The 14,800-nt window shown below is 39.9% G+C and overlaps 1 protein-coding gene across 2 annotated transcripts in view; it reads right to left on the reverse strand.

Annotated features, from left to right (window-relative positions):
• Positions 1–3,307: 3,307 nt before the first annotated feature.
• Positions 3,308–14,800, reverse strand: part of DCX (doublecortin) — a gene marked incomplete at its 3' end in the record, with an annotated part of 68,145 nt that continues 56,652 nt past the window's right edge. For both annotated transcript variants that reach the window (XM_079541881.1, XM_079541882.1), the window contains exons 5-6: positions 5,894–5,988; positions 3,308–3,364 (exon numbers count right to left, since the gene is read on the reverse strand). In XM_079541881.1, the coding sequence (XP_079398007.1) occupies positions 3,308–3,364; positions 5,894–5,988 (152 nt within the window). The remainder of the gene's footprint in view (positions 3,365–5,893; positions 5,989–14,800) is intronic.

Here is a 14,800-nt window from a genome sequence, read left to right on the forward strand (position 1 = left end):
TGGCCAAACCCAGACTTACATCTCATGAAAAATCAACAGGAGTAAAGCACGTGTGAAAATATAAGCATACTTCTTTGCTGAATCAAGGCTGTTCCTCTATTTAAATGATACCTGTGCATTATTTCTCTTTGTAATCAAATCTATGTTAGGCATCCTACAAAGCCAAAAATACCTAGTGTTGAATGTACAGTACATCCACATGCATTTCTGTACAAGACCTCATGCAATAATAGCATTAATGCAGACTTAACAATACGTTACAGCTGAAATGCTCACTGACTTCTACTGCCTAAGCAGTTCTACCTAGAAAACTGCTTTTTAAAACTTTGAGTTGGACCTCTTACCCTGTTTTCTTTGTGGCTTTTGCAGGTTCGAATGGCTATTCTTCCCACTGAAGATTTTTTTTTTTCTTTTAGGCCTGTTCAGGTTCCCTTGGTACTGCCCTGAAGAAATTACTGGGCTCAGCCTCACCCAAGGATAATCCTAGTGCAAAAAAAACTCCTAAGGAAGTACTTGCAGGATGAGGTTTTAGGTGTATCACTAAGTACAGCACAGGAGGAAGGCCTAACTGATTTATTAGCATACTCTACAAGGAAGATCATATTTAAATAACCACTACTGTGGCAGGAAGGAAAGGAATCACCTCTCAACAACAACCTTCACCACCATCCATCCAAAGGTTTATTTGACCTTTGGCATCCTGCTTTGTCTTATACAAACTGAATTTGTGGGTACTGGATGGAAGCATGTCTCTGACTCCTGTAACATCATCAGCAACTCTAGCACTTCAGTCTGCTTATGGGCATCACAGAATTAGGTATTCCAGGTGAAAAAGTGGTGAGAGTCTAGGCTGAATTGCAAGAGAACCTAGATCTAATTTTATGGCTGGTCTCCTTGGTCTCCTTCAGATTTACATCAACAGAACAGAGAAGAGGGTAAAAGCAAGCCAAATACCTATCTCGCTAGAGCTTTTACTAAGATAAATGTTCTAATTAACAATATTGTTGGCATAACCATGGCCTTTGCTATCCTGATGCTTAAGAAAGCCCTGTTTTCTCAAGACCAGTCTCTACAGTAGCACCTAGTGTATTAAACAGCCAAAAATTAGCATCCACAGCAAAATCTGCACCCGGAACAGTTCAGTACCTTCTGTTAGAGGATCTGAAAGCACTTTACAAATGCTAACCAACATTTGGATTCACAACCCCCAGTGAGGTAGAACAGTGTTATCCACACAGGGACGGGTAGACCTATTGAGGCACAGTGTTACTAGCAGACCTGCTCCCCTTCAGACACTAAATCAGTGCCAAAAGACTGAATGAAGGTTTCCTGACTACACCTATGCTTCGTCCACAGTACTTTCCCCTATACAGCTTCAACATGAGCCTCTAGCCTTCTGAACTGAAACCAGGTTTCTATATACAATAGGTGAAATGTTCATTTAGCAGTCACATAGTCAGCAAATTACTCAATTAAATGAAGTTATTTGTGGGCACAAGTGATTTCTTTCACAAAACTCTGTGTAAAAGATCATGCACTAAGACTACAGGGTGCAAAATTGGTGCATAATTCTGACCCCTTGGTAATTCCCAATTCTGTCCTCTCTCAGATGCATCTTCTTAAAGTCGCATTATATGTATCATCACATGAACCTCTAAAGACATAGCCTGCACAGATTGTTTCATATCAGCAATGCAAGCAAACAAAACATGGAGTGGCTTTCTGAACAACCCAGCATTCATATAGCATCAAACATCACATTATAATTCATTCTAATCACAAGGGGTTGCAAGAGAATAAGGAATAGGTGTATATGTTGAAACAAAGGCAAATAGAGCAAGAAAGAAATATTTGATTGCACAGATTTCCTTTAGGTAAAGTTCCGTAATAATCAGTTTCATCAAAAGCTTATTCCATGAGAAAGAGAGGCAATGCCAGCTAGCCTATAACAAAATTTCGGCGTAGTAAAAACCACCAGCCCTGCGTGAGTAGATGAACTTTGCATTCCATAGGAGTCATTACTGATTAATAAAAGCAAACCGTTTCTCTAAATACAATAAGTTTGTTTTTGTCAGATAGAAGAGTTTCTTAAAATATGGGTTTTCAAACACACAAAGTTTCATTTGTTATAGAAGTAGAGAATCTGGCCATAGTTATGAATACAGAAGTGTAAAAAAACAAATACATATCTTAAACATTACAAAAACTATCAAAACATTCAATATTTTGAACTGACTTTTTTTTTCCCCTACAAGTGTCTGTTCTGGCAGTGATGACAAGATTTCTAAACTGATTCGTTGTTATTACTGTTCTGCAGTTGGTGGGGTTTTTTTTGTTCATTTTTCTGAATGTGTTTTTTTTAAACAAAACAAAATTACCAGCTTTTATAAAAAAGGAGCTTGAATCTTTACTCCAAAACACAGATACAAGGTTTTCCTTTATAAAAAGTGTATTGATTTTTTGCTATAAAAAGTGACCTGTAGGATGTCAGACCTGAAAACAAATTCTCACAGTGTTTTCAGTGTTGGCTGTTCACAAGGCATTACTTTTAAAAACAGAGATAGAGAGATACCATAGGGTGGTTATAAAAGTTTGTTACCAGCTAGCAGTGTTTCTGGACCATATGTGAATCTGTTCAACTCTAGACAACTCAACTGACTTACATTATTTTGCTTAATTATTTAACAACTCCCAATATTTGAATATCTGAAAAATCACTATTGCACTAATCTTACTTAGCATCTCATGTTATCATTCCTAATCTTGTCCAAGCTTCTGCTGACATATTAAGCATCGAACTAATAAGTCATTTCCCTTCCTGCCCTGTAACAACAAAAACAGTACTAGTTAGTATGCAAGTGCTAAAATCAGGGCTGCAAATGAGGAACAAGCAAGAGTTGGCAGTTTGGAGGTAAAGAGTTGTCAGAATTTGTCAGCAACAGATTGATTCACACACTTCTGGGGGAGCTTTCCATTGCTGTCATAGGAAAATTACGTATTTGCAGAAGAAGAAATAATAGAAGAATATGGGAAGTGCACAGGATCAGCAGCATAACGGCCCAAAATTGCTGGCAATGTCCATTTTGCATCCCTAAAACTGCTTAAAAGAATGGTATCCCTCTATCTCTATAGACTGGTAGGTGTTGATTTGTGGTAGAGAGGATAAATCACAGAAAAAAAATGACATATAACTGTGTGTCCTTTGTCTGATTTGAAAGCACCAGTCACCTATCTGCTTAGTTTGGCAGAAGTACTCTACTGTATCTTAAACATAGCTTGCAGTACGGACTATTAACGTCATGTCGCTTTACATGGAATCTCCAAGGGAATCAGAGTCATCCAAAGACAGAGGCAGATACAAGTCCTGTAGGAAGAAAGAAAAACATGTTAATTCACACAATCAGTTTTCACCTTTGGTCGTGCAAAAGGAGACAACTGGATGGGTCCAGTTCTGTGCACTTCATAGGGACGGGGTGGAATTCTCATGCACTGGTTACTGGATGGTTGCCTGGTTACTCTGAGGCTAAAATAAGGTCCATTGCAGAGTGGAGGAATGTGCACCTTGGTACCAAAAGAAAGATGACTGTTCGGTGACAAGTTTGAGAAGAAATTTTTTATCACTTCTGGATCAGTGCATCCATTGCAGAACATGCATGAAAGAGCAGAAACTTTCCTTAAAGAGATCTTTCTGAACTTAAGTCTAATGAGTATTACCTTTATTTGACAGCTACCCTTAGGACAGATCTCTAGGAAAATCACCTCCCGTGATGTATACTTTATTTTAAGCCATTTTTGATCATTCAGAAAGCTGTTCAGAAGTTAAAAACATAATGCCTAGTTCATTTTTTGGATAAAATACTGAATACAAAGCTTTCCCAGGGCCTCTTTCTGAGTAACCATTTTATTTTGCTTCTTTGAAGTCCTGCATGGATCTAGGAATACAAACCGTCTTAAGGACTAAAGCTCTCTTTGGGCTTTTATGAACTCTGACCCCCACATGGAATAACTGAGCAACATGAAGCAAAGCACAAATACACAGAAAGGGAGTTCACAAGCATCTTGACAGAAGAGGAGGGGAAAAAAAAGAGAAGTGATTTCATTTTAAGTGGGAAATTGCTCCTGGGAGGAAAACAACAATGCGTGAATGATCAGGAAACCTAAAATGCTACATTCACATTTTCTGATTGGCTTGAATTAGTGGAGAAGTTTGTAGCTGCCTTTAGCAGTCACCTTCTATTACGAATGTTCTAGGGCCTTCACTGGGAAAGTCATAAGTCAGCTAGCTGAAAACATACATAAAACATAGCAGAAGGTGAGATTTACTTGTCTTCACCAGAAAACCAATCCTCAACTCCAAAGCCCTACATGAGATAGTGTTTGGAAGGTATTTTAGGTCCTTGGCTGCTGAAGCAACAAATGCAGTTTATAGCATTAATTTCATAGAAACACACACAAGCAACTGCCGAGAGCAGACTATGGGCCAGATCCTGTTCTCAAATAAAAGTTAAGAATACATTTGGAACCACTGTGCTACACTGGTGCATTTCCTTAGACTTTAAACTGAGCGACTGAGACCAGAGTGAAGTCCTGAGAAAAACACTGATTTCATCTGATTTAGCTATACCTCTGTTAAAGGACATGAAGACAAAGATGAATGACTACAGGATTTTCGTATCTTGGAAATATTTTAAAGATCTGATTTTTGAGAAGCCAAATTCCACCCCAGGCTTCCCCAGTACCATTCAGTCCCCTCTCCGATGTGGTTCAAAGTCTTACATACCAGAGTTATAACCAAAGCCCATTGGACTTTCAGGAATACTTCACAGAGACTTTGCTATACTTTCTTCCACCAACTAACAACAGCAGTCCAGCTACCACTCTTCTCTTTGAGATAAAGCATAATCCTCCAGCAAAATCAGTTCCACTTGTGCAATTAAGTCCACAGGAGATGACATGTGGCTATCTAGCTGACTGCAAAACCTCACCATCATTAGAATTGTTTAATGAGGCTTCCAGTCTTCCACAATTTCAAGAGAATGCTTTCAATATCATACTTGGGCTGAGGTACATTCTGATTACTAAAGCAGAAATCCCACTGACTTTCACTCATACTTAAATTTACATCCAAATTCCACTTTTTATATCAAGCAAAAACTGTTCAAGGAAGAGAACAGCAACGCTATAGCTATTAGAGAAATGAGAAAGCCCACAGAAATGGCAAAGTGGATTCAGTATAATAATAACAGAACCATGAAAAGCTGTGCTACTTATATACAGTTCAAATAAATCAATACATGAATAAACTATGAGACACCACAAAATTACTCATCTCTACTAGGATGCCAGGCTATATGTTAGATGCTCTGGATGTCACCAGGAAAAGTTACTGTATCAGAATACAATTACTACACTGGGAATAGAAAAACCACATTTCCTGCAAAACAGAACATTGCCTTAAATCATTTTAAAAATCCCTGAGAAGCAGCATTAAGGTGATGTCTTGGAGCTTCAGTTACGTTTGCATTTCTCTGCTGTTTAATGAACTGGACTTGCCAACACCTATGGCTTTTCAAGAGATGAGCACTGAAATGAAGTTATCCATGACTTGTGAGCTTTTCCAAATGATACAAATTTAGGCCTAAGTTATTTTTTCTAATCCACACAGATAATCTTCAGCACACATTAATAACTCCAACAGGAGGAACAGTTCCATGACTGACTGTTCTTATCTTGCTATAGGCCAAAGTGGCAGTTCTTTCAGGTAACAAGAAAAATTCTCCACTGTTTCACTTGAAGATATGTTTCAAGAAAATAAAGACTTCTTTAAAGTGCCTTGCACATTCAAGCAGACTAAGGAAGAAACAGATGTAGTAAGGTATAAGAAACATAATACCTTGTGCTTACGGAGGCTCCCTGGGCTGGTAGGTGTGGAGATGGGGGACTGCTTGGATTTGGGTGTAGACAGCTGACTGCTTGAGGTCCCATTTGCTGTCAGAAAACAAGACAGAAGCTAGCAGTCAGACAAGAAAAAGGAAGATCATTTCTCTTCTTTGGGGAGATGGAAGATATCCAAACAGTCAATATAGAAACACTATAGTTTATTCATGTGAGACAGGAGGGGAAAAAAAAAAACAAATGAACAACATAACTATTCATCCAACTTAAGGCTTTCAGCTGTTCAGAATAGTTGGCTGTAAAAGACAGTGAAATACAAAATACATTGAAGAAGCAATATTTTACATTGCAAATATTTATCAAATTGATCCATGATATAATCAACAAAAAAACACAAAGACAATTTCTGTGCTCTCAAACAGTTTAACACAATTGAAACCACATGGAAAAAGCATGAGAGGAAGCCAGAGGCTGCAGATATCCTGGATCCTACATAAGAAATGTTAAATGTCAAAGACACATATTAGAAATTCGACAAACAGCTGTCTGGAATGGCCTGGATGGATGTGGCAGAGATTAAATGAGTAGAAGAGCCCTTCTGAAGCCCTGGTGTAACTTGGTGGGATCTCTTCACCTTGGTACCACTACTTGACACCAGAGCTGACCCTGCCACTCCTCCGCTGTCTGCACCAGCTTACGAAGAAATGAACACAGTCCATCAGGGGAGGAACGGGAAAATTGCATCAAGTGAAAATCCTCTTTCAAAGACCAAAATCTGGCCTTTAGGGGTGCTCTGTTTGTTCACTTTGTTTTGAAGAAAGCATAGCTAACCTCCATGGTTCTATTAAAAAACCAGTCCATTTAAGCTAAACAGCTCTACGAAGGGTTATTCTTTGGGGCCTAGTGGTCAAAGTGAAGAAGTGGAGGTCTGTATCAGTCAGCTATTATCGACGTGCTGCACTAAAAAGGAACCAAAGTAAAGAGGATATTTCACAGAAAAGTGAAGACAAACAAGATGTTATCAAGACAAATGATTATTTTGCTACCATCGATGTCCTCTGAAGAAAGCTAATGTCTTTGATAATTTCAAAGTGTCATGCTACATATTTCATAAAGACAGACTTGCTCCTAGAGAACTTCATCTGCTGCACATCAACTCCAGGGATGCAGACCCTGCTCTTGTTACCAGGGCTGTAATCAAGTAGCTCCTTCGGCGCAAGCAGTATTTCCTGAGGGAGGGAAATTCCAGCTCATGCTGTCTGTGCCTAACTGTATCATTTTCTCTGGTCTTTTCTTTTTGCAATCCAATCTGCAGCAAGCCGGAAGCCTTATGAGCATTAAACTACACATCTCAGTCAAGTGTACAGAAGTGACATTTGAAAACCTACTCCAGATGTTAACATATTCAGCACAAGACACAAAACTAAACACCAAATACTCTGTTGTGTCCTTAAATGGCAATGATGCTGCCTACCCTCCAGATAAGTCTACGTGTCCCTACCGCTTTCAAGAAAGTATTTTTAATTGTGTAGATATTTCACACAGAAAGACAAGCCTATAATGGTCTTACTGTCCTGATTGCTAATTTCCCATTACCTCTGTGTATCATTACTCCAGCTGCAATGGCACATGCACAGGAAGATAGATGATTTCCACGTATAGGACTCACACTTTCAATTGTAATCACTGAATGTGTAATTACATACTTGCAATTAAACAAGCATTTGAGTGTAAGAAATGTATAAATATCATGCAGTAACAATGCTGTGCGCAAGTGTCGTATTTTAAAGAGTGAGATCAGAAAGAACTGATAGAAGTGTAACATCAGAAAGCAGGGCAGCAATATGAACCTGCACCCACCTTGCAGCCTTTCATCATGTCCACTGACACAGAAAGTGGACACAAGAATTAGGACATCTCTGAAGTGTTGGCTGGGAAGCCAGCCTGGGTGGAGAAAGGTGAGCTAAGTCTCAGTGTGCAGCCCTGGCCTTAGTGATTCTATTGCATTTAATTCTTAAAAACAAAAGCAAATGCCCAACCTCCAGATCTACAGACATGCACAGCAGCCAGTGAGGCTAAAACATGTCTGGCCTTTATATCAGGACTTTTTTCAGAGTCTGGTCCCAACCAAGCAGACATATGTTTAACCTCAAGTGTGTTACTTTGGGGAACTGCTATATGGACACTGTTAAGCATAAGCTCTATTAATCACCTTCAGCACCCAATGACAGAACCTGGCTTGGCCTTGGGACTGCAGGATACTGTACTCCAGAGCTTAGCCTCCAAGTTCAGACTCAGCTGAGGTGCTCAACATGCTTATTGTTCCTATAAGAAAAGCTCCATCTTTTGTAGAACATGCAGTATGTAAAAAAATAAATAAATCACTGGAGCCAGGGCCAAATGGGTGTTTCCTATACATCATGTGTTATGTTCGTTCTTCCTTCTCCCTTCTCCACCGATGGGCAATTACACATTGGAATTGAGATATCTTTTGGCCACTACAGCTATAGACTTCCTGCTAAAACTTCTGGCTTCATTAAATCAAGTTTTTTCTCATTGTGAAAATATTCCTGAGAGACTAAAATCTATAACTTATAATTTTTTTAAACTCATTTGTGGGTGGCTCTTATGTCCTTGGTATCTACCTCATTATTCCCTGCTTTAATGCTCTGCTATCTTCCTGTGAGAAGGAGGGAAGCAGTGAAGGTTGTTAGTATACTGGTGCAAACGCAGAAATCACACATCTGATTTTAAATAAGTGTAAAGAAATGTGCTGTCAGTCAAGGGACAAAGGAAGAGCTACAGGCATGTTAAAGCAGCTCAGATTTAACTGAAGCTTTGTGAAGTGAGACCTCTGTCTTCATATCCATTGCTTCTGTGTTTTAGGCACTAATGGGAAGAAATAGTTTTTTCTCCATTGCAAATGCACTTCATCAAGAAAATAGATATTCCTTAAAAGATGTTAGAAACAATGACTTATAGATAATTGGTTTATAGTTTGACCGTTCACCTACCTGTTCTACCCAGGCCATCCTCCTTCGGCCGGAAGAAAAATTAGTTATAAAACCCCAGAAACTGTGACACGTTGTACCCTGAACTGCCACATGGCACTTTTCACTTTGCTCTAGTTCTCTAAAGTGAATTGTCCTTGAGCTTGGAGGGAAAAAAGTGGAGTTCACTATTTGCCATATAATGAAGGCAATTCAGAAAAAGAGCAAGTACTGTAGGTTTTCTACTGAATATAATGTGGGCTATAATAGTACTAATATGATCTGTATTAGCTGGAATCCATCTCTACTTTCTAAAATCCCTTTCTTTATCACTCAACCCGAGGCAGGAAATAATCCTTTCTAAGATGAAAAATGCCACAATTCTACAAAGAACCCAAATTTCCCCATCCACAAACAGGAAGACTGGGATAACAGCTAACAGTCACTGTGCAGCAAAAGGATGTAATTGCTGCAGGGAAGGACAGAAATTCTCTAATACAATGAGACTTTCAAGTGCTACAGCAGGAATATTAATATTTTATAAGCAGCAGTGAAAAAGCAGATGTGACATCCAAATCAGAAATCCAAAACAACAGATGCACAAGGGCTGCTCTGAAAGTAGTGCCTCCTAATTTACTACACTGGCCCATGACATCAGAGGTGGATGTTGGTGGTATGGCAGTAGAGGTTGAACCTTCCCACCAATATCCTGCTACATTCTGCTGCTGTGTGTGTGCCACTGAATTCCTCTGTGTAGAAAAAATGGCACCCACTGACATTCATTGCTGGGTGAATTTATGGAGACACTCGCTGAACATTTACAGAGACCAAGCAGTGGATGTGAGCACAGTGAGGTGGTGGGTGGTGCATTTCAGCAGTAGTGACAGTGACAGCAGGGCACCTCTGCTGGCACAGATTTTTAGATGTGCAGCCTGCAGGTGCTGGTTCACAGCTGCTGAAAATGCACAGCTAATAGTGGTGACTAAGCTGAAAAAGAATGTTTTGCAGCTAAGAATTTGCTCTATCAAATAGTGTTATTGTACTCTTTGTATCTGTTGTAGTTTCTATGGAAATAAATAGGCATTACTTTCAGAGTGACCTGTTCATATCTTTACAGATATTCACATGGAATTTTACAGCAGGAGGAGCAACAATTAAGAAGCCTGGCTTAATTTTCTATGGATCTGCTAATGAAGAACAGTGCTCATAATCAAACTTGCATACACTTCTTTTGAACTCAAATGCAAGGAAATAAGATGAAAAGAGCAGATCCCAAGTGTTCCTCCACTGAACTCTGATGATGACTCACGGTAGCGAAGGATCTCACATAAGCTTGGCTGTTGGAAACCATTCTTTATAACTGGCTTTAATTTGACTTTTTTTCCTGTCACTATTGTTTGGATATTTTATCTTACTTATTTCATAGTATTTGCTTTGGAACCTCAATTTGCTTTAAAGCTCCTTTGAGCACATGACACTTCCTTTGATTGCAAAACTTGTGTTATTTTTTTTTTCTGAATTTACAGCAACGTAAAGTACCATGACCTCTAAATGAGCTTAGTGATGTTTCCATCAAAGAACAGAACTGGAGATAGCAAGGACCAAAGATTACAATAAGGGTTAAAATCTGTGGAGATTTCGCCTCTTCTCCCAGCTTAGAAAACATGGCTAATGCTCCTTGCTCCACTGGGGTTCTTAGGGATGAATTGGGATTCATTCATCTAGGGATGAATTTCTGGTTTGGGGATCACATGCTCTTGTATCACAAGAGAAGAAGAACATGGAACACGGGGATAATTTTGTCCCAGTCATGTTTTGAAGAGTTGCCAAGGAAATAAGAGACAGAACAACCAGAACAAGGAGAGCACAAAACCAACGTAGAAATAACAGCACATTTAGTGAGCACAAGCCATCCTGCCCTGCAGGGCAGAAGTATCTGGGAAACTTTGCAAGGACTCCATTGCAGCATTTATTTAGGAGTAGAAGAGTTTAGATTGCACAGGCATCCTTCTCTCAGTCACATTTGGTGAGGGTGATCTGTCCACTGGATGCGTACTGCAGATTGTCAGCTAGCAGAAAGTAAGTAAGCACAAGTGGGATTACAAGCTGCTCTATCTCATGTGTGATCCAAAAGACATGTGCTGCCTTTTTGACATATTCATAGATAATGACCCTGGGGAGCCAGATCTGCTCTCAGGACAGACTGACGTTCTGTATCTGTTTTGCTAATTGCTGCTGCATTGTGAATATGCTTCTCTCCCTCTGTCCAAACTCTCCCATTAGAGAAGTAAGAAATGAAAGTCCTTTAGCAGTGCCTCAGATCTCATAGGGACACTGAGGAAAATCAAGGCAAAAATGAGGAAAAGACATCTTCAAATTTCAGCTCAGGGACCTGCAGCTCTGCACTGCATGGGACTAAGATTCTGCTGGATTTAAAACTCTCCTACCACAGAACATGTACAATGGAACTCTTTCTTGTTATGTGAGCTACTGTAAGATATTTGGGTTTTTAGAACAAAGAAGTAAGGGCAAATAGCATGATCATTTTTACCACTGTATTCCTCACCCAACATTTAGCTTTGTCTTTTGTTTGGTTTGACTTCCGATTGGAGTGGCCTGTTACTAAGAAATCCTTAGTACTGATCTTCCCAAATTCCATTTAAATTACATGGACCATATACAGTACCTTCATCCACCTTCCCACACAGTACTAGGGAGCTGCCTCATATCCACTATACCTTAAAATTAGGGTTTTCTCAATTACACCAGTACATAACATCTGTGAGCTGCTGCAGGACACAGCAGCATGAACACAGAGCTGTATCTTCTCGTAACAGTCATTCCATCTTCATTCATTTATTTAAATGACCATATAGTAAATAAAGTACTATACCAAGAAAACAGTGTTTAAGACGTTTCTGTGGATTGGCTATCTCATTTTTTGAGCACCACTGGAGCTGAAGGCCTCTGGCTGCCTAGAGGGAATTGAGCTTTTCACAGCAAGGCACTGACACGTCTAGGCAGAAGGCAAATCGCCTCCAGCAGAAGGTAGCAACTCAGCCAGTGAACTTGCATCTGATCACTGCAGCTGGAGCTGGTACTCTGTGTAGCTCCACTTCTGTTCATAGCTTTTTGTCTTGATTATTTTTAACAAATGTTTTGCATGTGTTTTCTGGAAAAGAGAGGCGAGGAGAGGAGGGGAGAGGAGGGGAGAGGAGGGGAGAGGAGGGGAGAGGAGGGGAGAGGAGGGGAGAGGAGGGGAGAGGAGAGGAGAGGAGAGGAGAGGAGAGGAGAGGAGAGGAGAGGAGAGGAGAGGAGGAGAGGAGAGGAGAGGAGAGGAGAGGAGAGGAGAGGAGAGGAGAGGAGAGGAGAGGAGAGGAGAGGAGAGGAGAGGAGAGGAGAGGAGAGGAGAGGAGAGGAGAGGAGAGGAGAGGAGAGGAGAGGAGAGGAGAGGAGAGGAGAGGAGAGGAGAGGAGAGGAGAGGAGAGGAGAGGAGAGGAGAGGAGAGGAGAGGAGGGGAGAGGAGGGGAGAGGAGAGGAGAGGAGAGGAGGGGAGGGGAGGGGAGGGGAGGGGAGGGGAGGGGAGGGGAGGGGAGGGGAGTCCGCATGCCGCACTTGCAAAACTCTGCACTAGCACCCACAGCTCAGTGCTTCACCACCCATCAGCTCACTGTGCTCACACCCACTGTTTGGTCTCCAGAAACATTCAGCAAGCATCAAGGAATGGCAGTAGGTGCCATTTTTTTCACACAGTGGAATTCAGTTCCACCCCTTTGCTTCATCTGCACTTCCGCATCTCACACCATGCTGTCAGACTGCCCCACAGCTGCCATCAGTCACACGAAACAACGTCTAATGGGATATTGGTGGGAAGGCTCAACCTTTACTGCCGAACCACCACCATCCACCGCTGTGGGCCAACATTATAAAATAGGAGGCATTACTTTCAGAGCAGCCTTTGTAGAATGAGAAAATAAATAAAATAACACCTTTTTCTGCCACTATAATGTAATTTGTAATACGGAAGGTTCAGCCTTCTTCCACTCAAGCAACTTAGAGATTCACCTCAGAATCTGTATTTACATTATTACCAATAGATTTCTCAAAGAATAAAAAATACTACAAAGATAACAACTGAAAATAACAAAATCTAATTATTAAAAACTAAGAAACTCCGAGGTCTGGTATGACAATCACAACAGAGTAAAAGACAGCAAAGACAAAAGTACAAATGCATGGGAGATCAAACACATGGGAAATATACTGAACATACTTGAAATAAAACTGCTTCAAAATCCTTTTACAAAAGAAATAGGTGAGAATTTTGAAGGAAAAAATAAGCATCAGATAATCTTTTATTAATCAAGCTTCATTCAGTATTCCCTGCCTTTTTCAATGTGATAACTTTAAAACTCAGCTAAGCCTGGTGTTTGTTTACGTAAATATTGTCTCTCAGGTAACGTGCACACCTGCTTTCTTTATTGCAAATTCAAGAGGAAACAACATAAGATGGTAAGTATTCTTTTTTTCTCTATGTCCCAAGAAAACAATTATCTTTTATTAACCTTCCAGCACAGAAAGAGTTCAGTCATTTTCTATTCTCTTTAAAAAAGACAGGCTGCCATTTTTCCTGTACTGAAATCACAGAAAAGTACGAAAGACCTTTGTCTAGATGAATTAAAGAAACCTGATTTGTCCTTCATTACAGGCCTTAATTCCAGGAGCTGGCTATTGTTTGACATTTCTGGTTATTTTAATCAATCTCCCTTTGAAAGGCTCAAACTAACTGTTCATTAGGCTTCATCAGATGACTCACCATTTTGTTCTGTGAGTCAAAATCAGGAACACAATAGTTGTCATTTCACATAAGACTATACACTCATGTAATAAAGTCTTGTTCTGGTAGCAATTAGTACCTGATGCTTATGGAGTTTAAATGCTGTCTCAACTCATGCATGGCCTGACTCCCAGATTGCTGAATAGGAGATTATTTTTTTTAATTCTACAACAGATTTTCAATTACATCTTAAATGCACCCACACGACTCTACCACGCAACTTCTTCTCCATAAACTTCTTAGATCACAGTAAACTCAAGTTTAAGCAAATACTGGAATGTTGATGGAAAACTGTATGAGTGCAGAATCACCTTACAGAGAAGGAATTATTTAAAGCAGTTTGGCATGTGCCAGCAAATTTCACATTTTTTTCACATCATCTTTTTAAGTAGCTAAAGAACATCAAGAGACCCTAAACAAATTAACTGCTTAATGGGGAAAATCTTACTGAATACCATTAGGAGAATTTTACATCCAGTAATCCAATGTCTACTGAAGGGTCAGCTGTTTTGTGGTGTCCACGTGCAATATGCAGTGGGTGTCCATGAAGGTGAAAACAATTTCTGCTTTACTTTTAGCTTGTGATAATACTGTGGGTCACTTGAATTTTGAATTCAATTTATAAAGCTGTGTAGAATCTTGAAATGCTTATATAGTTAGTGATTTTGCCTTTTTAATGAACACCCATACCTGGCTCTCTTTTGGAAAGGACAGTGGAACAGATGACACACCTAGAGTCCCACTCTCTTCGTTGTACGAGTCCAAAAACTACCAATTACCAGCCAGATCTCTAATCTACAGGCTCTGCAGCTCTCCATGTGTGCTATATTGCCAATCCAGTTGATACTGAAGAGGCAGGGCAGCATTTCAAATGGTGAAAGCTGCTGCAGTGAATGAGGATTACCATTTTCTTTCTCTTCTATTACTGAGTGAATGTCTCTATCACATCAATAAGCCCATCACCAGATCCTCAACTGCAAGGTCACTTGTCTTCTTTAAATGGTGATTAAGAGAGGACATTTCTGACTTGTGCAGTAATTAACATTTGCATTACACAAGAGGCTATTCCAAAACAGTC

The sequence above is a fragment of the Tetrao urogallus genome (assembly GCF_951394365.1).
Source record: "Tetrao urogallus genome assembly, chromosome: 13".
NCBI lineage: Eukaryota > Metazoa > Chordata > Aves > Galliformes > Phasianidae > Tetrao > Tetrao urogallus.